This window comes from Coccinella septempunctata, chromosome 7 (assembly GCF_907165205.1).
Source record: "Coccinella septempunctata chromosome 7, icCocSept1.1, whole genome shotgun sequence".
Taxonomy (NCBI): Eukaryota; Metazoa; Arthropoda; class Insecta; order Coleoptera; family Coccinellidae; genus Coccinella; species Coccinella septempunctata.
Window position 1 is genome coordinate 4028080 of NC_058195.1, and position 26352 is coordinate 4054431.

At 37.6% G+C, this 26352-nt stretch overlaps 2 protein-coding genes across 3 annotated transcripts in view; one reads left to right on the forward strand and one right to left on the reverse strand.

Moving 5' to 3' along the window:
- Window positions 1-5321: 5321 nt before the first annotated feature.
- On the reverse strand, window positions 5322-15026 carry LOC123316650. The gene is made up of 14 exons (XM_044902833.1): window positions 14600-15026; window positions 14413-14517; window positions 13866-14344; window positions 13312-13806; window positions 12902-13229; window positions 12695-12844; window positions 10971-11086; window positions 10040-10828; window positions 9820-9977; window positions 8923-9144; window positions 8520-8868; window positions 7910-8291; window positions 6000-6410; window positions 5322-5664 (listed from the first exon to the last, which is right to left on the reverse strand). Exons 1-14 carry the CDS (start codon window positions 14775-14777, stop codon window positions 5408-5410), a joined length of 4419 nt encoding a protein of 1472 aa, XP_044758768.1. The 5' UTR covers window positions 14778-15026; the 3' UTR covers window positions 5322-5407.
- A 3292-nt stretch (window positions 15027-18318) lies between these two features.
- LOC123317933 (ski oncogene) overlaps window positions 18319-26352 on the forward strand; it is a 53421-nt gene continuing 45387 nt past the window's right edge. The window contains exons 1-2 of one of the 2 annotated variants that reach the window (XM_044904562.1): window positions 18319-18647; window positions 22128-23162. In XM_044904562.1, coding sequence (XP_044760497.1) covers window positions 22302-23162 — 861 coding nt within the window. In that variant the 5' untranslated portion in view covers window positions 18319-18647; window positions 22128-22301. Of the gene's footprint in view, window positions 18648-20904; window positions 21051-22127; window positions 23163-26352 lie in introns of those variants that run through there. The other variant, XM_044904561.1, reaches the window with a different exon arrangement.

A 26352-nucleotide genomic window follows, 5' to 3' on the forward strand; every position in this document is an offset into this window, starting at 1 on the left:
ATCTAAACGAAGGGAGATAGGCTTTTGAAATTACTCGCAATAGATTCAGCGTGTTCGAAAACCTATATTTTCATACAAAAATTTCCAATATCTGGCCCTGTTTAGGAGAAAATAACTTTTTTTGTTTTTCCACTTTTCATTTTCGAGTTGAATTCGAAGAGCTCTCTGGGGTGCAATTCTCTATTGAATAATCAACTGTTTGGTTTTCTAGAATCCTCAAAACAAATTCTATGCACTCCATATCCTAAGACAGTGATAGAACATCCTGATTTTCAGTCAGAGTAGCAAATAGGTCATTTTAGGGGGGTCTAACCCCTTGCTCATTTTTGACCCAAAAAATCGAGATTTTCGAAATCGAGTTTTTGTGCTAGGGTGGAAGCCTTGGCAATGCTGATTATAAAACTGGAAATCCCAATTAGATCAGACGAATATAACAGGAGATATCGCAGATTGAAAATAGCGATTTTTGAAAAAATGCCATTTTCAAGATGAAAATCTAAACGAAGGGAGATAGGCTTTCGAAATTTCTCGCAATAGATTCAGCGTATTCGAAAACCTATATTTACATACCAAAATTTCAAATATCTGGCCCTGTTCAGGAGAAAATAACTTTTTTTGTTTTTCCACTTTTCATTTTCGAGTTGACTTTGAAGAGCTCTCTGGAGTGCAATTCTCTATTGAATCATCAACTGTTTGGTTTTCTAGAATCCTCAAAACAAATTCTATGCACTCCATATCCTAAGACAGTGCTAGAACATCCTGATTCTCAGACAGAATAGCAAATAGGTCATTTTAGGGGGGTCTAACCCCTTGCTCATTTTTGACCCAAAAAATCGAGATTTTTGAAATCGAGTTTTTATGCTAGGGTGGAAGCCTTGGCAATGCTGATTATAAAACTGAAAATCCCAATTAGATCAGACGAATATAACAGGAGATATCGCAGATTGAAAATTGCGATATTTGAATAAATGCCATTTTGAAGATGAAAATCTAAACGAAGGGAGATAGGCTTTCGAAATTGCTCGCAATAGATTCAGCGTATTCGAAAACCTATATTTTCATACCGAAATTTCAAATATCTGGCCCTGTTCAGGAGAAAATAACTTTTTTTGTTTTTCCACTTTTCATTTTCGAGTTGACTTTGAAGAGCTCTCTGGAGTGCAATTCTGAATTGAATCATCAACTGTTTGGTTTTCTAGAATCCTCAAAACAAATTCTATGCACTCCATATCCTAAGACAGTGATAGAACATCCTGATTTTCAGACAGAGTAGCAAATAGGTCATTTTAGGGGGGTCTAACCCCTTGCTCATTTTTGACCCAAAAAATCGAGATTTTCGAAATCGAGTTTTTATGCTAGGGTGGAAGCCTTGGCAATGCTGATTATAAAACTGGAAATCCCAATTAGATCAGACGAATATAACAGGAGATATCGCAGATTGAAAATTGCGATTTTTGAAAAATTGCCATTTCTAAGATGAAAATCTAAACGAAGGGAGATAGGCTTTCGAAATTACTCGCAATAGATTCAGCGTGTTCGAAAACCTATATTTTCATACCAAAATTTCAAATATCTGGCCCTGTTCAGGAGAAAATAATTTTTTTTGTTTTTCCACTTTTCATTTTCGAGTTGACTTCGAAGAGCTCTCTGGAGTGCAATTCTCTATTGAATCATCAACTGTTTGGTTTCCTAGAATCCTCAAAACAAATTCTATGCACTCCATATCCTAAGACAGTGATAGAACATCCTGATTTTCAGTCAGAGTAGCAAATAGGTCATTTTAGGGGGGTCTAACCCCTTGCTCATTTTTGACCCAAAAAATCGAGATTTTCGAAATCGAGTTTTTGTGCTAGGGTGGAAGCCTTGGCAATGCTGATTATAAAACTGGAAATCCCAATTAGATCAGACGAATATAACAGGAGATATCGCAGATTGAAAATAGCGATTTTTGAAAAAATGCCATTTTCAAGATGAAAATCTAAACGAAGGGAGATAGGCTTTCGAAATTTCTCGCAATAGATTCAGCGTATTCGAAAACCTATATTTACATACCAAAATTTCAAATATCTGGCCCTGTTCAGGAGAAAATAACTTTTTTTGTTTTTCCACTTTTCATTTTCGAGTTGACTTTGAAGAGCTCTCTGGAGTGCAATTCTCTATTGAATCATCAACTGTTTGGTTTTCTAGAATCCTCAAAACAAATTCTATGCACTCCATATCCTAAGACAGTGCTAGAACATCCTGATTCTCAGACAGAATAGCAAATAGGTCATTTTAGGGGGGTCTAACCCCTTGCTCATTTTTGACCCAAAAAATCGAGATTTTTGAAATCGAGTTTTTATGCTAGGGTGGAAGCCTTGGCAATGCTGATTATAAAACTGAAAATCCCAATTAGATCAGACGAATATAACAGGAGATATCGCAGATTGAAAATTGCGATATTTGAATAAATGCCATTTTGAAGATGAAAATCTAAACGAAGGGAGATAGGCTTTCGAAATTGCTCGCAATAGATTCAGCGTATTCGAAAACCTATATTTTCATACCGAAATTTCAAATATCTATCCCTGTTCAGGAGAAAATAACTTTTTTTGTTTTTCCACTTTTCATTTTCGAGTTGACTTTGAAGAGCTCTCTGGAGTGCAATTCTGAATTGAATCATCAACTGTTTGGTTTTCTAGAATCCTCAAAACAAATTCTATGCACTCCATATCCTAAGACAGTGATAGAACATCCTGATTTTCAGACAGAGTAGCAAATAGGTCATTTTAGGGGGGTCTAACCCCTTGCTCATTTTTGACCCAAAAAATCGAGATTTTCGAAATCGAGTTTTTATGCTAGGGTGGAAGCCTTGGCAATGCTGATTATAAAACTGGAAATCCCAATTAGATCAGACGAATATAACAGGAGATATCGCAGATTGAAAATTGCGATTTTTGAAAAATTGCCATTTCTGAGATGAAAATCTAAACGAAGGGAGATAGGCTTTCGAAATTACTCGCAATAGATTCAGCGTGTTCGAAAACCTATATTTTCATACCAAAATTTCAAATATCTGGCCCTGTTCAGGAGAAAATAATTTTTTTGTTTTTCCACTTTTCATTTTCGAGTTGACTTCGAAGAGCTCTCTGGAGTGCAATTCTCTATTGAATCATCAACTGTTTGGTTTCCTAGAATCCTCAAAACAAATTCTATGCACTCCATATCCTAAGACAGTGATAGAACATCCTGATTTTCAGTCAGAGTAGCAAATAGGTCATTTTAGGGGGGTCTAACCCCTTGCTCATTTTTGACCCAAAAAATCGAGATTTTCGAAATCGAGTTTTTGTGCTAGGGTGGAAGCCTTGGCAATGCTGATTATAAAACTGGAAATCCCAATTAGATCAGACGAATATAACAGGAGATATCGCAGATTGAAAATAGCGATTTTTGAAAAAATGCCATTTTCAAGATGAAAATCTAAACGAAGGGAGATAGGCTTTCGAAATTTCTCGCAATAGATTCAGCGTATTCGAAAACCTATATTTACATACCAAAATTTCAAATATCTGGCCCTGTTCAGGAGAAAATAACTTTTTTTGTTTTTCCACTTTTCATTTTCGAGTTGACTTTGAAGAGCTCTCTGGAGTGCAATTCTCTATTGAATCATCAACTGTTTGGTTTTCTAGAATCCTCAAAACAAATTCTATGCACTCCATATCCTAAGACAGTGCTAGAACATCCTGATTCTCAGACAGAATAGCAAATAGGTCATTTTAGGGGGGTCTAACCCCTTGCTCATTTTTGACCCAAAAAATCGAGATTTTTGAAATCGAGTTTTTATGCTAGGGTGGAAGCCTTGGCAATGCTGATTATAAAACTGAAAATCCCAATTAGATCAGACGAATATAACAGGAGATATCGCAGATTGAAAATTGCGATATTTGAATAAATGCCATTTTGAAGATGAAAATCTAAACGAAGGGAGATAGGCTTTCGAAATTGCTCGCAATAGATTCAGCGTATTCGAAAACCTATATTTTCATACCGAAATTTCAAATATCTGGCCCTGTTCAGGAGAAAATAACTTTTTTTGTTTTTCCACTTTTCATTTTCGAGTTGACTTTGAAGAGCTCTCTGGAGTGCAATTCTGAATTGAATCATCAACTGTTTGGTTTTCTAGAATCCTCAAAACAAATTCTATGCACTCCATATCCTAAGACAGTGATAGAACATCCTGATTTTCAGACAGAGTAGCAAATAGGTCATTTTAGGGGGGTCTAACCCCTTGCTCATTTTTGACCCAAAAAATCGAGATTTTCGAAATCGAGTTTTTATGCTAGGGTGGAAGCCTTGGCAATGCTGATTATAAAACTGGAAATCCCAATTAGATCAGACGAATATAACAGGAGATATCGCAGATTGAAAATTGCGATTTTTGAAAAATTGCCATTTCTAAGATGAAAATCTAAACGAAGGGAGATAGGCTTTCGAAATTACTCGCAATAGATTCAGCGTGTTCGAAAACTTATATTTCCATACCAAAATTTCAAATATCTGGCCCTGTTCAGGAGAAAATAATTTTTTTTGTTTTTCCACTTTTCATTTTCGAGTTGATTTCGAAGAGCTCTCTGGAGTGCAATTCTCTATTAAATCATCAACTGTTTGGTTTTCTAGAATCCTCAAAACAAATACTATGCACTCCATATCCTGAGACAGTGATAGAACATCCTGATTTTCAGACAGAGTAGCAAATAGGTCATTTTAGGGGGGTCTAACCCCTTGCTCATTTTTGACCAAAAAAATCGAGATTTTCGAAATCGAGTTTTTATGCTAGGGTGGAAGCCTTGGCAATGCTGATTATAAAACTGGAAATCCTAATTAGATGAGACGAATATAACAGGAGATATCGCAGATTGAAAATTGCGATTTTTGAAAAATTGCCATTTCTAAGATGAAAATCTAAACGAAGGGAGATAGGCTTTCGAAATTACTCGCAATAGATTCAGCGTGTTCGAAAACCTATATTTCCATACCTAAATTTCAAATATCTGGCCCTGTTCAGGAGAAAATAATTTTTTTTGTTTTTCCACTTTTCATTTTCGAGTTGACTTCGAAGAGCTCTCTGGAGTGCAATTCTCTATTAAATCATCAACTGTTTGGTTTTCTAGAATCCTCAAAACAAATACTATGCACTCCATATCCTGAGACAGTGATAGAACATCCTGATTTTCAGACAGAGTAGCAAATAGGTCATTTTAGGGGTGTCTAACCCTTGCTCAATTTTGACCCAAAAAATCGAGATTTTCGAAATTGAGCTTATATAATAAATAATACCTATATATTGGAAAATATGTCTTTATTCAATTCAAGGTATCGAAATAAATACAGAAGATATAAACTCTTAACAATACACAACAAATCCTAATCAAGTTTCACTTTTGTAAACATATTTAAATAATGAACTGTCCGATTCCTGATTCGTATCGCTATTGGACAAAACAAACTCTCCCGAAGGACCAACCATAGCTTCCATCACCAGCGTATTATCCGAACCCTCAGCGAACCCCGAATTCGACTCAACCGCAAGGACAGCCTCCTGATCCTCAGCAACCATCATTTCCGTTTCGTTCGTATTGACAATGGAAAAATTCGCGGCATTGATCAAATCATCTGTCACCTTCCCTGAAAAAAAAAACACATACACCGTAAAAAAACGCTCTTCAGATAAAAAAAAATCAAAGTTTTAGACAAAGAGAAAGGTTATAGCTTCGGTATGTAACTGTTTTCACTGTTTATTGTTCGATAAATACTTATGTAATTGCATCACACCAACTGTTATACCTTTTTATATATCGTCACTGTTTCATGTTTGTTTATCCTTTTAAATTATATCTATTGATTGTTTTAATTTTAAAATTCTACTTTAACATTTATACACTGTCATACAAGGCGTGATTTAAACTTGATTTCATTGTGTTTCTTTGTGCTTGTGTTGTGTTTTAAAAGAAAAAACTTACCTGAGAACTTGTAATAACCCCAAATCCACAATTGGTTCTCCATACACTTGATGTAACCAATGACCTTTGTGAAGAAGTGGTTAATGTTGATCTTAGGATGCGATTCAATGTAATGCCACGCCTTCAACACATTCTTCTTCTGCGAACTGCTGAGATCACGTCCGAACGACTTCTTGTTCTCCGACGAATACGTAGTTTGCAGGAAGTTCTCCAACTCGATTAGTTTCTCCACGACGTTCACCAGAGTCAACGACTGACGCTGAGCCTTTCCCTTGTTGAGCATCAGAAAGTCCCGCAGTTTCTTGAACGGAGCTATAACATTTTCGTTTATGCGATTCTCCAGCCTATGCACGCAAAACAGATCGGGCGTCACCTTGTCCATCCACTGCTCCTGAATGTGCTCGATGAGTCCTGCGGATCAAAAATCGGTTCACCAAAATCCGGAGGATGTATTGATAACTAGTTAGCCTAGACCAGTTCCATGCATAAAAAAATATTGCTTTACCATAGCAACGAACGATAACTCATTAGAAGTGTCAGTGTGAAGTTTGAGGTCAAAAAAGTAAACCAGAGTTACGTAATAAATCAAAAGAAGATGTCCACCAAAATTGTGAAAATCGAAAAATTGGAGTATCGAGACATCATCAAGTACCTGTATTTGAAAGGGTTAAGAGGTAAGCAGATCTACGAAGATATGCTTAATACCCTTGGTGATCAATGTTCTTCGTATGCGACCGTGAAAAATTGGACTGCAAGCTTCAAAAGAGGTAAATTTTCCATTGAAGATGATGACCGATCGAGAAGGACAGTTTCTGTGTCAGTCCCCGAAATTATCGATGCTCATATGTATATATCGATGCAGTTCATGACATGATTTTATCAGACTGTCGAATTGGGCTAAAACGGATATCTGAAGCACTGAATATTTCATATGAACGCGTTCATCGTATAGTTCACGTCGATTTGGACATGAGAAAAATTGCTGCAAAATGGATCCCCAAATGTTTGAATGTCGACCAAAAGCGTGCAAGGGTAGAAGCATCGCGTTCGATCTGTGCTCGATTTGAAAACGATGTAGACTTCTTAAACCGAATTGCTACTATGAATAAGACTTGGGTACATCTCTACGATCCAGAAACAAAGCAACAATCGATGGAATGGCGACACTCTGGTTCTCCGAGACCTAAGAAGCTTCGTGTCCAAAAATCTGCTGGAAATGTTCTTGCTTCAGTTTTTTGGGATTGCCATAGAGTAATCATGATTGATTTTTTGGACAAGGGTAGAACAATAACCGGAGATCACTATTCGACATTACTGACCACTCTACAGGAAAAAATTAAAGAGAAAAGACGCGGAAAGCTATCCAAAGGTGTTTTGTTTTTGCAGGACAACGCCCGTACACACAAATCTCATGTTCCCATGCAAAAAATTCGTGATTTAGGGTTTGAATTACTAGAACACCCCCCTTATTCACCAGATTTAACTTCAGCCGACTATCATCTGTTTCCTCAACTGAAAAAAAGTTTAAAAGGTCGTAAATTTTCTTCCAACGATGAGGTAATAAAAGCTATTTTAGTCACAGGAGGGCACACAGTCGCAACTAGCACTAAGAAGTTACAAGTCTGTTCGAATTTTTTTTTTTTCTTCTTCTTTTTGTAGATTCATTCCCGGTAACGGGATGCAGCAATGAAAATGAATGAATAAAAGCTATGGAGTTCTAGTTTGCAGAGAAAGAAGAAACATTTTTTTTTAAAGGTCTAGAGACGTTACAGGTTCGCTGTAATAAATGTATCCAATTAAGATCCAATATGTTGAGTAATAAAATATTTCGACAATAAAACTTCGTTTGGTTCTATAGAAGGCTAAGAATTCTTGAATTCCTCAATATATCCTCGTAAAACCGTACAAACCTGCCACTGTAGTACCAATTCCCAAATCGTTTGCTTGGATTTCGATGTTGTGAAGACCGTCCATGATGGTGTTGACCGGTAGCAAGGGCAACATCAACAACATATGATAGATGTTCCTGAAATAGGAGGTCGTCTCGAGCTCCTTGGACAAACCCAACTCGCATATCTTCTTGTACAAATTCTGAGTGTAATAAAAGACTGAACCCCCGATGTGCGAATCCAGGTAAGTCTCTCCCAGGGCATAATAGATGTTCGCCTCGTAATCTGTCACAATTTCTTCCGGACATAGGTTAGGGGCCAGAGTATCGTGCAGGTACCCGAATATCTTCTTGAAGATTTCCATGGTCCTGTTGCTCACAAGCGCGAACATTATAGGGTAATACTGAAAAAAATTATTGAATAATTCGTGGCACAAATAAAGGCGTAAACCGAAGATTATAGAGTAGAAAGATAGGAAACAAAGCTGCTAAAGTGATGTGAGCGCCATCTGTGTTTCAAATGTGTTTTCACTGGCCAAAATGTAGTCGGTTTTTAGTACTAGCGATATGAGGGCGTTTCCCATCTTTCCACTCTATAATCTTTGGTGTAAACCGTAAAAAAAGTTACTCACACTGTCGTCAATCCATACCAGGACCGTTACAAGTTGATAATTGAAATTTTCGCAAGTATCTATGCGGAAACTGGCATCCACGTACATCAGCTTGCTGTTGGATACTTTCTTTATGGTGTCAACGTTGGCAAACACAACCGCTTTAGTACCTTCCTCCTCGACTGTGAATCTTTCCTGGTAAAATTGTTTACCCGAAAAGGTGAACTGAAATTTTTGCAACGCATCATCCTCTATGATGTTATAGAAATCGTCGAAGGAATTGACAGGGGGCACTTTTTGGGTCAGTTGATGTTTGCAGATTTCGTTTATTAGACTTCTCAACGGCACCAAAACTGCTATTTCAGGATCCCTAAAACGAAAAGTTGGACTAACGGTTCATCCAAGTTTAAAGAAGCACCCTTACTTTTGACAAATTTGGTCGTAAATATTCCTGAAGTTCATCCCCCTATCAGCTTGCATCTTCTTCTTCATTATGTAGTAAAACATCTGTTTTTTTATTTCCGTACTTGTCAAAGGGTGATGATTGTGAGCTACCGTGACAGCTGCTCTGTTTTCGAATATCTCGTTAGATATCAACTTTTGGGTGGCTTTCGAGGGACAACTTGTCGAGAGACACTTCAAATATCTGTGAAAAAAGGTTTTGTCTGAATTCTTCGATCAAATTTCATCGGAATTACTGGAATAGGGAATACTCCTTCTGACGAAAATGATGTATTTTTTATGAAATATCTTTGAAGCACTTGAAAATGTAAAATAAAAATGGGTATTTAAAATTTAAAGCGTTTCATGTCGATTGCACAAGTTGGCAACATCGACTGAAATATTCCTTGATAATAAAGGACAACAAATACATTATCTTGATGAGATAGACAAAGATGGCTGTCTATGAAGTCTGCGACGAACGAGGAAGGTAAAATTTTATGGGATTTTCATGGCCGGTTGCAGTTGCCAGTAAGTACGCGCCTGTAAATCAACAGCTGTTATTTTATAAACAAGCTGATCGGACATTGTTTTTTCATTGTCTAGTAGGCGCTGTTGCCAAATCGTAAACTCGGAACCAAGCGATTTAAATTTTAAAACCCCATATTTGAAGGATGATTTTGAATAGTTTCCGCTGTGAATTTGAAAAAATCATGAATTAAAATCATAATTATTCAGTTTAAACTTGCATATGCAGTGATAACCCAAATTGAGGAGAATTCCTCATTGAAAATATTCCCTATTTTTCAGTTATCTGGAAAAAAAGTGAGATATTGCTCGACTTGGGGCACCCGTATAGTTTTAAACCAGCCCAGCTCACCTTTCCTTCCCTTTGCACAGTCTATGTTCGAACAAGTAACCATCGATCAGGGAGAACTCAGTGTCGAAAGCCCCCAATTTTTTGAAGCAAGGAAACACGCCTTTACTCGACTCGAACCTATCCGGAATTGTGACTCTGATGCCCTTCGGTATAACCACCTGTAACGAATCAGTTTCAGCAACGATTATTCAAATTTCCCCACCGATCACTCGATTTTTACCTCGCTTTTTCCGATCCTCATTTTGCTGTGTCCCGTCCTTGTCACCGAAGTGTTCACCAAGCTGACCCTCCTGCGTTTATGCGGTAAATAATCCTTCCCATCGTCCGACTCATCGTCACTGACAACCCTCACGATGACCTGATCCATCGACAGTTCGTCCTTAGACATTTTTCCCTCTATAACCTTCTTCAATTCCTCCTGAATCTTCAACTGCTTCTCCGGGGATAAGGGTTTTCTGGCCAGCGCCTCTATCTGGCTGACGCCGAATTTTTTGGGGCTTAAAATGGGTATGGCAGCCTTCGGACTGGAGGTTTTCGACAGGATCTTGGAGCCGGTGTGGTTGGAGGAAGCCCCAGTCTTGAACACCTGGATGTTATCGAATTTATTCGTTCTCGAGATCACTTTCCTGACGTTACCGTCCGGTTCTTTCTTTACGTGCTTGCCCTCGTCCTTTTTATAATTAGTGGGTGTCAGGATGATTTTACGAGTGATATTCTTCGCGCCGTTACCCTTCCCCTTGGTAACAGTCAGTACTTCGGTCTGTTTGTAGCCCGTTTTGGAGGGAGTTATGATGGTTTTCGTGTGCGTCCTCTTCGGCAGACAATCGGTGATGTACTGATAGAAGGGGTTCGTCTTATCGGAGAATTTGTAATTCGGGTGAGCCTTCTCGTACTGCCTCCTCTGTTCGATGTTCATCTCCAGGCATTTCTGTCGGAACTCGTAATATTTCTGGAGGCTGTTGAAGCAGCCGATGCAAATCTTTTTGGAGAATGGATCTTCGAGGCTGACCTACAGAAAAATAGAGAAAAATATGCGCTGAAAAATCAATGACCGAACATACCCCAATCATATATTCGAGTGGAAAAAATCGAAAAAAGTTCAATTTTTTTTTTAGATAGAAGCTATATTTTCCCTTATTTGGAGACCTTACCTCGAGAGGGTGTATGCACAGCTGAATGGCCTCCAGGATCATGACATTGTTCTTGATGTTATCCAATATGTTGATATATTTAGATTCGACCAATCCGCAAAGTCTGCAAGTATCTTCTGCAATATGATCGTAATTTAAAAGACCAGTAGTTGATCAAAAAGGATGTTTTCAAAGGTTTCTCTGACGCAATGTCGAACCCATCAGACTAATTCATATCACCAGAAATCGCCTATACAGGGTGAATCTTTGACTTGTACAAATATTCTAACATTAGATTCTTGAGGTCAAAAAAAACACTTTTTTCCTACACAATTTTTCAGATTCTTTTCTGATAAAAAGATTTAGCCATTTTAAGTTTCATAATGAGCTGTGCCATTCCTGGTAAGACAAAATTACCTTCAGAATAACTAGCTAAATCTGTGATACTACACATCTGTGGATCTTTTAAACAGAGTTTTATTCAGCCAAAGTCCCCTATTTTGGAAATCTCAGATACTTTTTCTTTTTTGAACACCAAATTACTCGAAAACGGCGCATTATACGAGAAAATATGGAGAATACTATTTACTAAACGTAGATAGCTTCCAACTTAGTTTCAAGAGTTGGGTTTTTTGAATTTTTGGTATTTTTATGGTACATAATGGTCGTAATGGGAAAACTGGAAGACGTGATTGATATCTTGTGTTTGAAAAAGATTAATCAAATAAATGAAAAACTATATTCCGGAATTCATTTTATTCGATAAAACCTTTTGTGAGATTATCAAAAATAACATTTTTTATGGTTTTTCAACAGCCTGTATCTTTCAAACCGAGCCGATTTGGAAAAAATGGTAAAGGAAGAAAGTGTTTCTTCTGACCTCAAAAATCTACTGTTGAAATATTTGTACAAGTCGAGGACTCACCCTGTATATGATGTTCAACGTAACACTGTTCGAATCACATAACTCTTGTAATAAATGAAATAAACAACGATAATAAATTATTACCCATACTGGAGACGAATACACAGCTAATATGGATTAATTCATTTATTATCGAAAATTAAAAACAAATTAAGTGAAAAATGTTCGAAATTTATCGCAAACGAAATTGCGGTAGCTCGTTTATGGTATTATCAATACTACTTCACTGACCAAATGGAATACTGAAAAAATGAATTTATTGTGATTTTTTCAAAAATATTGGTAAAAAGGGTTAATATTCTGAGTCGAATGGTTGATTAAGTCATCACGAGATCAAGTTTTTCCTTGCTTTTTGATAATCCAGATCACAAGCTATCCAGTGGTGTATTAAGATCTATTTTACCGATAATTTCATCATTTGGAAAGTTTTCTATGCATCAATCAATCAATCAATCAATCAATGCCTTATCCAGTTACCAAATATATACAACAAGAAAACATCAGATTTCAAGCTTCAAATATTGAATCAAAGTGTCCGATACTTGATGAAAATCAATAATTGAACCAAAACAGAATTATTTTCACTAACATAAATTGTTAAACCACGAAATGTGTTATTTTTACCTCCACTCACCTGAAGATGCTACTACAACAACGAAACACATGTTGAAGTTAGTGAAAATCATATAATTCTGTTTTAAGTTAACTTCAAACTTTTGTGGAAAAACAAAAAAACTCACCTTTAAAACAATCCAGTATTAACAGGATACACATGGTATAACATTAAATAGTATCACGATTAAAGGAATAACAGTCCTACCTGATAAAATATCCCCTTCCGTAGGTTTCCTGGACGTGCTTGCGGCATAATTATCCGGATTCCTTTTCAAGGGAAACCGTTGGGGTGTTCGCTGTGGCACACCTGACGGTATGCGATGTTGGGAAGCAGGTTGCGTTTGCTGTTTGTTACCTGAATCATTGCACTGCTCAGAAACGTACCCGGAAGGATAACTAACTCGTATCTTACCAGTTTGGCTCAGTATCCCGGTGAAATTGGTGACGGGTTGGGATGATTCGTTGGTGGTAGTCGGAACGAACCACTCCATTACTATGTTTCGAGGAGTATCAAGATCCACCTCTTTCTTAACGACCAGGGTGGCTGCGGGATGCACACCTTCCTGATTTTGGGTTAAATTCTCACTTTCCATACTCTCGTTTTGATCCATGGTAGCGTCGTAATCATCGGATATAAGCTGCTCGTTTATCACGAGTTGTCTTGTGCCCATAAAATTCCCTTTCGGGACATCTGCCGTTTGATCTTTAACCTCTCCTCTAACATGTTGCTTCAGTAATTCCTGCAAATAAAAACTGTTATAAGAGTTCTCCCGAAATCTTTTAAAATTATTTCAACGAAAGAAAAAACACATTGTTACTTACCAGATCATCCTCATTACTCTCCGCAGTCTGAGCAACTTGCGCTTCTTCGTTGCGTATCTCCCCTTCAGCACCTTGCACTAACGCAGACTCTACTTCAGAAGCATTCTGAAAATTATCGTTAGAGGTTATAAAATTTTCATGTTCGTTGAGTGACTGCTCGTCTTCCCCCAAGAATACTCGTTGCCCATCCTCAGTTATCAAAGTTTGACCCCCTTGTGCGATCAGAGCCTGACCGTCAGATACAAAAACTTGCTGTCCATTCGTCGTGAAAACCGTTTGACCCTCTGTTACAAATACCTGTTGTCCTTCAGACGTCAGTATCGTTTGGCCTTCTGTTACGTAAACATGTTGTCCTGCGGTGGTGAATATAGTTTGACCTTCTGCGACAAACATTTGCTCATTCGCAGATGTCAATACAGGGGCCTCTCCTTGCGAGTATATCTGAACGGATTCTCCATCTTCTGTTACATATTCTTGATCTTTAGAGTCAGCAGACTGAAACAAATAGCTTTATTTATAACGGATCTACAAAGAAGTTTACACAGATAACCAACCTGATGCAATTCACTCTCAACTGTTAAAAACTGATCACCGCTTTGTGAAACTTCTTCATGTTTGATATCTCTTTTTTCAGCATCATCCTTTTCCATATACTCTTGTTCTAAGAGCCGTTCTTGATATTCCTCGAAACCTGCCAATGGAGTTTGTTTATCTGCTCCAACATCTTCAGCTATGGATTCAGATCCATCGGGTAGAATATCACTTGTATTTATTTCCTGAGATGCATCTATTAAGTTTTCACCTTCTGGTACTGTAGTCATATCTTCCTGATTTTGCACTGAGCCCACAATTTCATTTTGTTCAACTTCCTCATTTTCAGGATTCAAATTACTATCCTGATTCGATATTTGGAGATCCTGATCACCATTAGGTGAATTTTGTTGTACTTCAGTAATATCTCCTGATTGTGTAGAGCTTTCTTCATTGATAGGTATGTAAAAATTTGATGATTCTGAGTCATTCTGAGGGGAGTCTGAAACATGAAAAATTAACGATTCCTCAGTACATAACAGTTTCGGGGGTTCATGAAAATTCAGTTACCTAGACTTTGATTACTCAATTGAAAGGATTCACCACCACCTCCAGCACTTTCAATAGACAACTTGGGAATTGCTGTAGGCAGAACTCTTCGTTCAAGGAAATTCTCTGGAAAAATAATACACATCAAATATTTCTCCCAACCACTCTCATTTCTCTCAATAAGAACTTTATGAAGTTGAAAATTTACCTTCATTAACTATATCCTCAATATCATCTTTCTCAAAATGATCCAAACAAACAAAACTGCCATCGTCTGGTAAAACGTCTTCGATATGTAGACTTTTTAGCCAAATATTCTTTAGTTCCTGATCTTCGGGGAACGGCACTCCTTGGGTATTTTCACAATTAGGTACAAAACATCGCATTTTGATCAGCAAGTAGTGACGGTGTAATGGCCGGTAGTTACAGTTTCACCATGAGTTTTCAAATTTTTCAATATCGAAGCCGCCAAATACATATAACGATTTTGATGCGATATAATTTGTTTATGCCGTTGATGTAAGAGAGTTATCTGTAGTCTTTTTTGCTTAAATTAGATAAGATATTTCGTCTTTTTTAAAGTAACAACAAACTCTGACACAAATGGTCTACACATTGTCAATTTTAAGATTCTATGAAATATGAAAACCTCCATAGAAATGGAGCTCTAATGACGCGGACTTCGTTGCCAACCTAATAATTAAAAAAAGTGGTTAGGAATGTAGGAAACTGAACTCCATAAATCTTTTATCGAGTCATCTGCCTGAATTATTGTTTATCTCTGTAGTATAATAATCTATTTTTTTTATATTAAAATTCTTTGTTATAAATATAGTATTTAGCTCTTAAAATAGTCTAACAGTGTTTTATTCTGACCATCCCATGATTTTTTTGTAACTCGATCAATAGGATTGTCTTATCCTACTTTTCATTTATATGGATCAATTTAATCTCTTATGTTATCTAGTTAGTTTGTTGGAGGGCTATGACCAGTTTATTAAGCTGCCCATATAACATGTGAATTGTTAGGGACTATTTAGTCAGACGTTACAATAGCACATGTTTTTTTAAGAATGCTGAAAAGAAATGTGACTGGTCCTCCCTCATCCATATTCGTTGAAGTATGCCTACCTCCATGGCTTCACCTCTGTACCTATGGAGGCATATCACCATATTCCAATATGGCGGAAGCTCAAGATGTCGATTCCCACGACTCTTCACTATATGCTACAATTTTCAGATTTTACTCATGTCTCGTATTGGTGTATCCATGAAATATAAACATTTTGTTCTGGAAAAATTGTCGAATGCTGAAATACACCAGCTTAAAATTTGATTGTTTTCTTCACAATGAAACGGTAAATTCAATATGGTGGATGTTTCGAATTTACTTGGACGTCCCTGGGATACACTTTGATTGATTGGCACATTTGGGATGTATCAAGGATTACACTCTGATTATGATACACCTTGTTATGTGTCTGGGATTAACTCCATTCTTTTATTATGGTGCAATCTGATGCCGTATCTAGGATTTATCAGAGATAATCCTACATCAAGTGAATGGTTCCTAGGATATCTTTAGTATTCACTTCTACAAAGCATAGAATGTAGATGACACTATCCACTACGGTCATAGGTATATCCGTTGATGTCCCTGAAATTCGCCGTCTTCATCATATTACGTCTTTTCCGATTATGGTACGTATCCTTGTGACGTACTTGGATACAATTTCCTCAGATTGCCTTATGGTAGCTCACGTGGTTCACAACTTTGGAAACGATAGTCTTTAGGATATTATTAGGATTCATTGCGTCATCTTCTTAGTATCCCTGGAAGGTCCAACCAGGTAGTCCCTGGGATATCTCAAAGGGACAGTTCCAAAATTTCAGAAGATATTCAAGTGTCGTTAGGATATATTGTATACCAAGCTATCATATTGGGATGCCACCTATGGTACCCAAGAGTTATATTTGTGTTGTAACGATAGATTCAGTTCCTGATTGTGCCTGCAACGTCTGCCAAGTAATTCCTGGGACATATTTGAGATTTCCTCTATGTCAGCCACTAGATATTTGAGAGAGTTCGACAGGATGTATACCAAGCGCGACATCCTAATATTGAGATGTCCCTATATGATATCCAAGGGTTATATTTGTGTTGTCCCTATATGATATCCTAGGGTTTTATGTGTGTCGTAAAAGTAGGTTTATGTTTGGATTGTCCCTGAAAAGTTCAACCAGATACTCCTTGGGACATCTCAAAGGGACATTTTAGGGATGTTTTTTTGTCAGCCATAAGATATTTGGGGAATTTTGATAGGAAGCTGATAGGGAGAGTTGTAGAAATGCTGTCCCTATATGATATCCAAGGGTTGTATTTGTGTTGTCCCTATATGATATCCTAGGGTTTTATTAGTGTCGTAAAAGTAGGTTTATGTTTGGATTGTCCCTGAAAAGTTCAACCAGATACTTCTTGGGACATCTCAAAGGGAAAGATCCAAAATTTCTCTTTGATCAGCCGCAAGATATTTAAGGAGTGTCGTTAGGATGTATTGTATACCAAGCGGTCATATTGGGATGCCACCTATGATATCCAAGAGTTATATTTGTGTTGTAACGATAGATTCAGTTCCTGATTGTGCCTGCAACGTCTGCCAAGTAATTCCCGGGACATATTTGAGATTTGCTCTAGGTCAGCCACAAGATATTTGAGAGACTTCGACAGGATGTATACCAAGCGCGAAATCCTAATATTGAAATGTCCCTATACGACATCCAATAGTTGTATGAATGCTGTCCCTACATGACATCCAAGGGTTGTATTGGTGTTGTCCCTATATGATATCCTAGGATTTTATTTGTGTCGTGAAAGTTGGTTTATGTTTGGACTGTCCCCGAAAAGTTTAACCAGATACTCCTTGGGATATCCCAAAGGGACATTATAGGGATTTCTTTTTGTCAGCCATAAGATATTTGGGGAATTTTGATAGGAAGCTGATAGGGAGAGTTGTAGAAATGCTGTCCCTATATGATATCCAAGGGTTGTATTTGTGTTGTCCCTATAAGATATCCTAGGGTTTTATTCGTGTCGTAAAAGTAGGTTTATGTTTGGATTGTCCCTGAAAAGTTCAACCAGATACTCCTTGGGACATCTCAAAGGGAAAGATCCAAAATTTCTCTTTGATCAGCCGCAAGATATTTAAGGAGTGTCGTTAGGATATATTGTATACCAAGCGGTCGTATTGGGATGCCACCTATGATATCCAAGAGTTATATTTGTGTTGTAACGATAGATTCAGTTCCTGATTGTGCCTGCAACGTCTGCCAAGTAATTCCTGGGACATATTTGAGATTTCCTCTATGTCAGCCACAAGACATTTGGCAGACTTTGATAGGATGTATACCAAGCGTGACATCCTAATATTGAGATGTCCCTATATGATAGGGAGAGTTGTATGAATGCTGTCCCTATATGATATCCAAGGGTTGTATTTGTGTTGTACCTATATGATATCCTAGGGTTTTATTCGTGTTGTAAAAGTAGGTTTATGTTTGGATAGTCCCTGAAAAGTTCAACCATATACTACTTGGGACATTTTAGGTATTTTCTTTTGTCAGCCATGAAATATTTGGGGAATTTTGATAGGAACTATAACCAGCGAGGCATCCTTGGACCTATAGTTCACTCTCTTTCCTCACTACCACTAAGCCTACCATTATTGCGTTATGTTATGTAAAAGAACTCGGATTTTTCATCACAATGGCCACCGGATACACGTTTCGTGCTAGTCAACAGTCATGCTCAAGGCCCGTCTCGACCTCAAAGAGACCGGAGACGAGCACGACCGAGGAGAGCAATCTCATTTCAACGAGTGCAACGTTCACTTGACTGTTCCCCTCCCACCCCGCCGCCGCACATCTCCTATTTTGACTGGAAGGACGGTCACGTGACCGCTCCGGTGGTTTGTCTGTCCCCGCGCGGGGAGAGAGGGGGCGTTCGGCTAGACTTACGACAACAGCTAAGCGGGATGTGTCTGTGTTATGGCCGACGCTTTTCGGCGGAATTGTGAGTAGATGCGACACATGAGAACAGTTCGGGTAAGGGTGTCGGGGGTTGGTGAAATTTCGGTTGTACTTGCAACGTTCTCCACTGTGAAATCGCCGCGGAAATTAGGTTTTTTGGCGTAATTAAGTCAAAGAGATCTGCGAGGATTCGTCGTCCGGAGTGTAACTTGGCTCTTCATGGTGTTACGGTAAGGAGATCCCATTTTTAATCCTGTTTTTATTCGCTGAATCCTTTAATCCTGGCAATTCCTCCCATAATCATAAGTATTATTCCTGAAAATTTCACAATTATTATTCAACCTTCATCACTTTAAATATAAATACAGTTTTTAAAATTTTTGTTCAAACTTTTTTATAATTTTTAATATCGAAACTTTCATATTCTTGACTCAAAATATCCTAAATGAAAAAAGGGTCCAAAAATATCACTATACTGGTGTTGTTGATTGTTATTCAAAACAGAAAATACGGGAATTGTTTGTTACTCTATTTACCGGGTTCAATAACCCAAACATTTGGCCCCAAGATGTTGTTGCACTTGGATAGCTACCTCCTGTCTAGGAAATACTAATATGCACAAAGGAATACCTGTCTGAATTAGGAGGAGGCTGGTTATAATCTCAGGATTATAATGCGAAATTCCAAACATGGTCTCTACTTCACTATTATATTAAATTTTTTAATTTTTTATATACTCGAACAATTATTCTGAATTAATTGGAAAAAGTTATTGCGATAAGGAAAATTCATTCTGAAATATGTAATACAATCCCACTTCTATTATTATCTAATATAAAGATTCTATTATCTTAACTTATGTTATTTTTCTTTTTTTTTATTGCAGGTATATTGATATATTATATCCTTACATGTTTGAAGATTTGCATAAAAGTTTTTATTGTTAATAATTTAGATACTGCCAATTATTGTTCTGGTTCCCTTTATACAAAATTTTTAAACTACATAATTATTAAAAACCAATTTCTCAATATTTCTAAATAATTTCAATTCTATTACTTTTGCTGTAGGTACTTGAAATTTTTATTTTATTTTTATATTTAACAAGTGGATGTAGCCACGTGTATTCAAATCGATAAGTATTTCCTTTGTTTTAGCTCAATGGTATGTATGTATGGAAAGATGTTTGCAAAGCAAAAAAATCGAATACTAAGTAGTTGATCTTTTGGCAACCGACAGAAGTGTGCCGTAATTTTTTTGGCAGGTTGAACACTCCGCTTCGAACAGTTGGCATCATCAAAATTCTTCGAAAATGGTAGAAATTCCAGAACAAAATTATGGTTAACGAAGTTTCACTGAACAAAGAAGTTAATAAAATTTAATATTTAACCCATACCTGATTATTTCATCGATCAACATATTCTAAATGAAACCAATGATTGCAGAACTTTTCGAGAACCTCTCATTTATTTTCTTTGTAATTTGGTTTCAATATATGATTTTTATTAGGTTATTTTATTATATCTTTTTCTTATATGATAGATGGTTTCTTTGTTTTATAAAACGACTGCAAGTTAATAGAATATCACTGCTACTAAAAAAAATAGGTTAACCCATTTTTTTGTCCATTGTATCATACCATCCTCTGATCTTTGTTGTAGATGTAGACAGTGAGAGGGGCGAAGTGTTTATTAACCTATTGTTGTTGGTAGTCCACCAATAAATCTTTATTTGACTGGGGACCTGTTCTCTGTAGCACATGTTAACACATTTTTCCAGATGTTAACTCGGAGGGTTTTAAAATAGGGGATTGCATTCATAATATCCTCGTTCATTTATTGCTTTGTGCGTTACTGAACACTTACGGTTGGAAGATAGTTAGTAGAGAGGAATTAATATGCTTTGCAACTTTTTATGCGTTCTTATTTTCTTGTCATCAACATAGACTAACCTATCTTGGTAAACTTCCATCTCGAAAATCACGAATAAGACAATCAATAAAAGGATACTTAGAAGACCCAAACATTCATTGTGTTGTTCTCTCTTTGCATTGTGAGTTTCCTGAAAAAAAAAGGCTACGTCATAATCTTATTATGTGAAAAAAATACTTTTGTCCTTCAATATTTAAACCTGTAATGTTTGCGATCTTGTTCTCTGCCAGGGATGGTCTCTGGTCCAGCAATTCCAAGCGCAGATTCTTCTATTCAATGGAGGAACGCCATCTATATATGCCATAGTCTTGGTGAATAGCATCATGTAGCAGTTTAAGATTCTGAAACCAGTGGAATCATCATATCTTTCGAAAATTCACCTAAAACCAAGAGAACAATGAAGTTCATGACAAAAATTAGGATCGGCGAGATACTCGGACCACGAGAGCCGCGATGCAGCGGACATGAAACGATTCCTCTCGGCAGCACGATCATACTGCCAGTAAAAACGGCGCATGCGTGAAGATCATAGTCTGTCTGCGAAATCGTCATCTAGCAGACGGCAGACGGTGCCCGGTTGTTGTTACTTGCGGTCAAGAACGACTTGTCGTGCGTCAAGTTTGGTCGGTCGTGATATAATCAGTGTTTGGAATGACATCAATTAAAGTTCGGGAGGTGGACCTCTAGGACCATGCCGTAAAAGTGGGTTTCCCTCAATTAAGTTTGGAATTACGATTTTATACCTGTGGTGAAAAAGAATGGCGAGCAGCCAGCAAGAATTTTCGGGTTTCCATCAAACATAATATCGGCTCTGCAAACCCACCGTCTATTTTGCCCGCAAAAGTCTATTTTTGCTTGTTTATTTCCAATGACGCTTCTATATTTTGTTTAGTGAGGGTCGACATTTTATGTGATCGAAATGTTTAAAGTTCAAACGTTTAATTGGCTTTGTTATCTGAAGGGTAACGATAAAGGATTAATCCGATATGTGTCTCTCTGAAGTTCAATAATGTTTTTTTTTTCACGGGGTATATTGTTCGTTATCTAAGGATTGAATAAATATGTTGTTTTCCCACAGATAAACTCGGACAAAGGATCTAATTGGGTTAGAATGTCTATTTAAACATATTCAGAGAGTAAATCCCGATTCAACAACAAATAAAATTGAGTAGATGATAGGGTGATGATTGGAGATAGTGTTGAGGAATTTTAATAATCATATGGAGACACTCTGAATTTTTCCGGGATTATTATTTATTGGGACACCTTCTTTCTGAACTTAACTAAGCAAAATTTAAAGTGGTCTCAAATTTTGAAAAAGGAATTTAACTGGCACAGCCAATCTTACTTGGGGAAAACTGGTGCAAGGAAATTTTATTGATTCCTTTAGAGTTATTGTTTTTTGTTCCATGTTTCAGTTCAGATGGAGTTGAGATTCTCGATTGTGAAGAAGAGAAAACAATAACTGCTCCCAAAGATTAAATATTTCAGCTTATAACTCGAACAATGTCAACTGCTATAATTGGCAACACTGATAGGGACACACTCTCAAGATATTGTATCACCCACTACTAACACTTCATCTTATACACATGCACTGCACATGTATTGCTCATATGCAAAATAATATATGTATTTTTATTATCTGATTCAATTTTATAATCATATTTCACGTGAACTGTTTGTAGCTGAATGCGAAATTGCAGCATTGTCATTGAGCGTCCCATTATTTCGTGGTTTAGTTGATTCGTCCATTTCTGATGTTAATTTATTTTTCAGTGCTGGACTGTCGTTATCGTTACGCATGGAAAACGCATTAAGCCCGGAGATTGGATGTTTATGACAGTCTTGAAAATTTCTTGCTAATCGAAGCAGACAAAATGTGATACAAACTGCACCGACTGTCTCGTGTTAAGCTCAAACCAATAAAAGACACCGCAAAAACGCAATAAGATGGAACTGACGCCGCACCTGAAGAGCGTGCTCATCAATTACCAACACAGTGCCACCAAAAGCCTACAGGGACCAGGTCTGTCGCTGGTGAAACCCAAGGGGGACTTAGACTCGCCGGAGATCAAGGAAGAAGAATACGTGAAATCCTTCCCGGTGGTGCAGCAAATTCCCATATTCACGACACCGGATCAGACGTGCAGCGAAAGAACAGAGACCATTCTGCGGAACGAGAGCATATCCTGCTTCGAGGTCGGAGGAGAGAAGAGACTGTGCCTCCCGCAAGTTTTAAACAGTGTACTCAGAGACTTCAGTTTGCAGCAGATCAACCAGCAATGCGACGAACTACAGATATACTGCTCGCGTTGCACGCCAGAACAGCTCAACGTGCTGAAGAGCCACAGGATCCTGCCGAACACAGCTCCCAGCTGCGGTCTGATAACGAAAACGGACGCGGAACGATTGTGCAGTGCACTGCTGCAGGGCAGCCAAACGAACACGCCTATCGTGCATAGGAAAAACGCGCTGTCGTTCAGCATATATCACGAATGCTTCGGGAAATGTCAGGGTATCTGTTTTCCCGAGTTGTACACGTCGAAGAATGCAAAGTGCATAGAGTGCGTCGATTGTCGGTTCGGTTTCTCGCCGCAGCAGTTTGTATGTCACGCGCACCGCAACCTGGAGAACAGAACGGTACACTGGGGATTCGAATCGAGCAAGTGGCGGAGTTACATATTGGTCCCCAAGGACCAGCCCGATTACGAACAGAGGGTGAAGTATCTGGACGACATGATGTTGATGTACGAGGAGAAAATGGCTTTCCCGCCGCCGCAGGCAGTCGAGCCGGTCAACCATAGAAAACAGGTGAGTGCCAACGTCATCGAGTCTGCAACTGACGTTCTTCCTTCTGTCGCAAAGCCAAATTCTATCATCAAATCTCCTATTAACACGCTGAGGTCATCTAGAGTCAGCTACATCGTGCCAAGAGGTCTACTCAGCATTTTGGTCTTTCTCCAAACACTCCGCTCAAGGTTCAGTTGTGCTTAGACACATATCAAGAAGATTTACATGAAAGTGCTTCGAGCAGAATGCAAGAGAATGAAACTGAAGAAATTATTTAAGCGATTAAACAACCGCGCGACACTAAACGCAAGTGTGTGGCAGTTTTTAGGTTAGGAATGTCAGTGACAGAGGTCGATATGCGTCAAACTCCATAATTGAGAGAAAAAACGGTAGGAATTCAAGACACGATCGCCTCAGGTTGAGGCTTTAGAGATATGTGTATAATATGCATGCAGCATATAATGCGAACATTATGCCCATTATAGACTCTAACACAACGTCGGAATGTAGACATAGCCATGGCTATATAGGTTTTATAATTGCATTTCCTCTCTGAGACAGTGAAAAATACGAGCGGAATTGAAAAATCTGAAGATGCTTATGGTTCATCAAGATTGTAGGGTACACCATCCAGTTCTGTCTTTTTGTTTAGGTATACTGAACACCAAAGGGAAGTTTTCGACCAGATAGCAAGTTCTGTCTGAAATTGCTAACCGCAATGTTATCATATTCAGTGCGAACTGCACTGTAGGTGAACCACTTGAGATACGATTGATGGAAACAAATAATAATAATCAATCTTGAAGCGGAGATCAGATATCAAACACGTATATCCCAATTCTAGGCAATCTCAGATGATGACCCTCCGAGTAACGTGTGAACTTTAAATAATATCGTGTTATGCAACTTCTTAAACAACGATAATTGTTGTATATGCTTATGCTGTGTCTGCATCCTATAAAAAGAATAATAATATCGACCAGACATATTTGTTACCTATTTCGAAATTAACGGGTAAATAGATATTGAACACGCGCAGTTTAAGATGCAAAGCTTCGTCGTTAAATTTTCTTGATATCGATATTCTATACAGAGTCATTCAAAAAAAGGTGACCGAGTCTCTAGAAAAAATTCACACACAAGAAAAGACAGCATTTAATCCCAATTTCCAACATGAATTATCGATGAGTCATTCACGCGACAAAAATTTTTAATTCGCATAATGCATACTAATTAAAAATAACAATAATTAAAAACTTCATCATTGCATGAGTTACTGGCCAGTGTACGCCAAAGAACTGACTTGTTGTTATAGAGGAAGATTGCTCTATATATTGATAGTTCACAATAAGCGACCCATAGAAACCGCTGTAGATTAGATAAAAAAAAATGCACGTGGGACATTGGAAACGATAGCTGATGTTTTTTCTAATTTGCTGTGCGAGGCGGTTGAATTTTGCTAAACAAGAGTGTAATACGTTTATGTTACCACGGGAAAAAATCGACGCAGTTAAGAACTTCCTGGTAATGGATACAGCATTAGATAATGGCAGTCGTTTTGCATTGGCACAAAAATTGTGCAGTAGAAAACGATAAGACTGTTCTGATATGTATCGGCGTTCAAGATGTACGATTCCATTGAGAAACATTTTTGGTCCACGTGGTCGTCTAAACTCATATGGTAGTCCTATATGTCGAAAAACTGAACTCGGATGAAACGAAAGTATCGATGGCCCATCAAAAGCTTATATGTATCTATTTAATGGCTCTCCGAACCCGGTAGTACATTAGGACTTGTAGACGATAAGCTCCTAGTAGTCTACCGGTGTGAACTTAGCAGCCACTTTCCAGCAGCCACTTCAGATCTAGCGGCCGTTTGACCAGTGGCGTCGGGTACTTTTTTTTTCGCGTACTGTGCTTACTGAAATCGGTATTAGGTCTCGGAAATGAATAAATTCTTTCAAACCTAGAGTGTTTATTCATTAGAAGATGATAAATACTATTTGAAAGATTTTTTATTCCAAGAATGTTGAAGTGTCAGTACCAGCCATAAAATGGATATTCGAAATATAATCGAAATTAGGTCTAAAAAATGAATAAAGGGTTTGAAATTCGGTTTATGTATTTATAAACCCTCAGCGAACGATATTCCGAGAGCTTTCTCATTTGCAGGACTTGGAAGGGTGAATTTCAACCCCTCTCCTCAGAGTCCACAGAATAAATCGAAAATAGTTCTTAAAAATGAATAAAGGGTTTGAAATTCGGTGTATGTATTTATAAACCCTCAAGGAACGATATTCTAAGAGCTTTTTCATTTGCAGGACTTGGAAGGGTGAATTTCACCCCTATTTCTAATAATGAAGAAAACATCGAAAATACGTCTCAAAAATGAAAAAAGGGTTTGAAATTCGGTGTATGTATTTATAAACCCTCAAGGAACGATATTCTAAGAGCTTTTTCATTTGCAGGACTTGGAAGGGTGAATTTCACCCCTATTTCTAATAATGAAGAAAACATCGAAAATACGTCTCAAAAATGAAGAAAGGGTTTGAAATTCGGTGTATGTATTTATAAACCCTCAAGGAACGATATTCCAAGAGCTTTTTCATTTGCAGGACTTGGAAGGGTGAATTTCACCCCCTCTCCTCAGAGTCCACAGAATAAATCGAAAATAGGTCTTAAAAATGAATAAAGGGTTTGAAATTCGGTGTATGTATTTATAAACCCACAACGAACGATATTCCAAGAGCTTTTTCATTTGCAGGACTTGGAAGGGTGAATTTCACCCCTATTTCTAATAATGAAAAAAACATCGAAAATACGTCTCAAAAATGAATAAAGGGTTTGAAATTCGGTGTATGTATTTATAAACCCTCAAGGAACGATATTCCAAGAGCTTTTTTATTTGCAGGACTTGGAAGGGTGAATTTCACCCCCTCTCCTCAGAGTCCACAGAATAAATCGAAAATAGGTCTTAAAAATGAATAAAGGGTTTGAAATTCGGTGTATGTATTTATAAACCCTCAAGGAACCATATTCCAAGAGCTTTTTCATTTGCAGGACTTGGAAGGGTGAATTTCACCCCTATTTCTTATAATGAAAAAAACATCGAAAATACGTCTCAAAAATGAATAAAGGGTTTAAAATTCGGTGTATGTATTTATAAACCCTCAAGGAACGATATTCCAAGAGCTTTTTCATTTGCAGGACT

Excerpts from the sequence above, each read along its gene's own strand:
- LOC123316650 (XM_044902833.1), bottom strand. The coding sequence starts at position 14,777 with ATGCGATGTTTTGTACCTAATTGTGAAAATACCCAAGGAGTGCCGTTC. Across the intron at positions 13,230-13,311 it reads AGAGTAATGAGGATGATCTG|GAATTACTGAAGCAACATGT; the intron begins GTAAGTAACAAT and ends TTTTATTTGCAG. Across the intron at positions 9,978-10,039 it reads TGAGGATCGGAAAAAGCGAG|GTGGTTATACCGAAGGGCAT; the intron begins GTAAAAATCGAG and ends GATTCGTTACAG.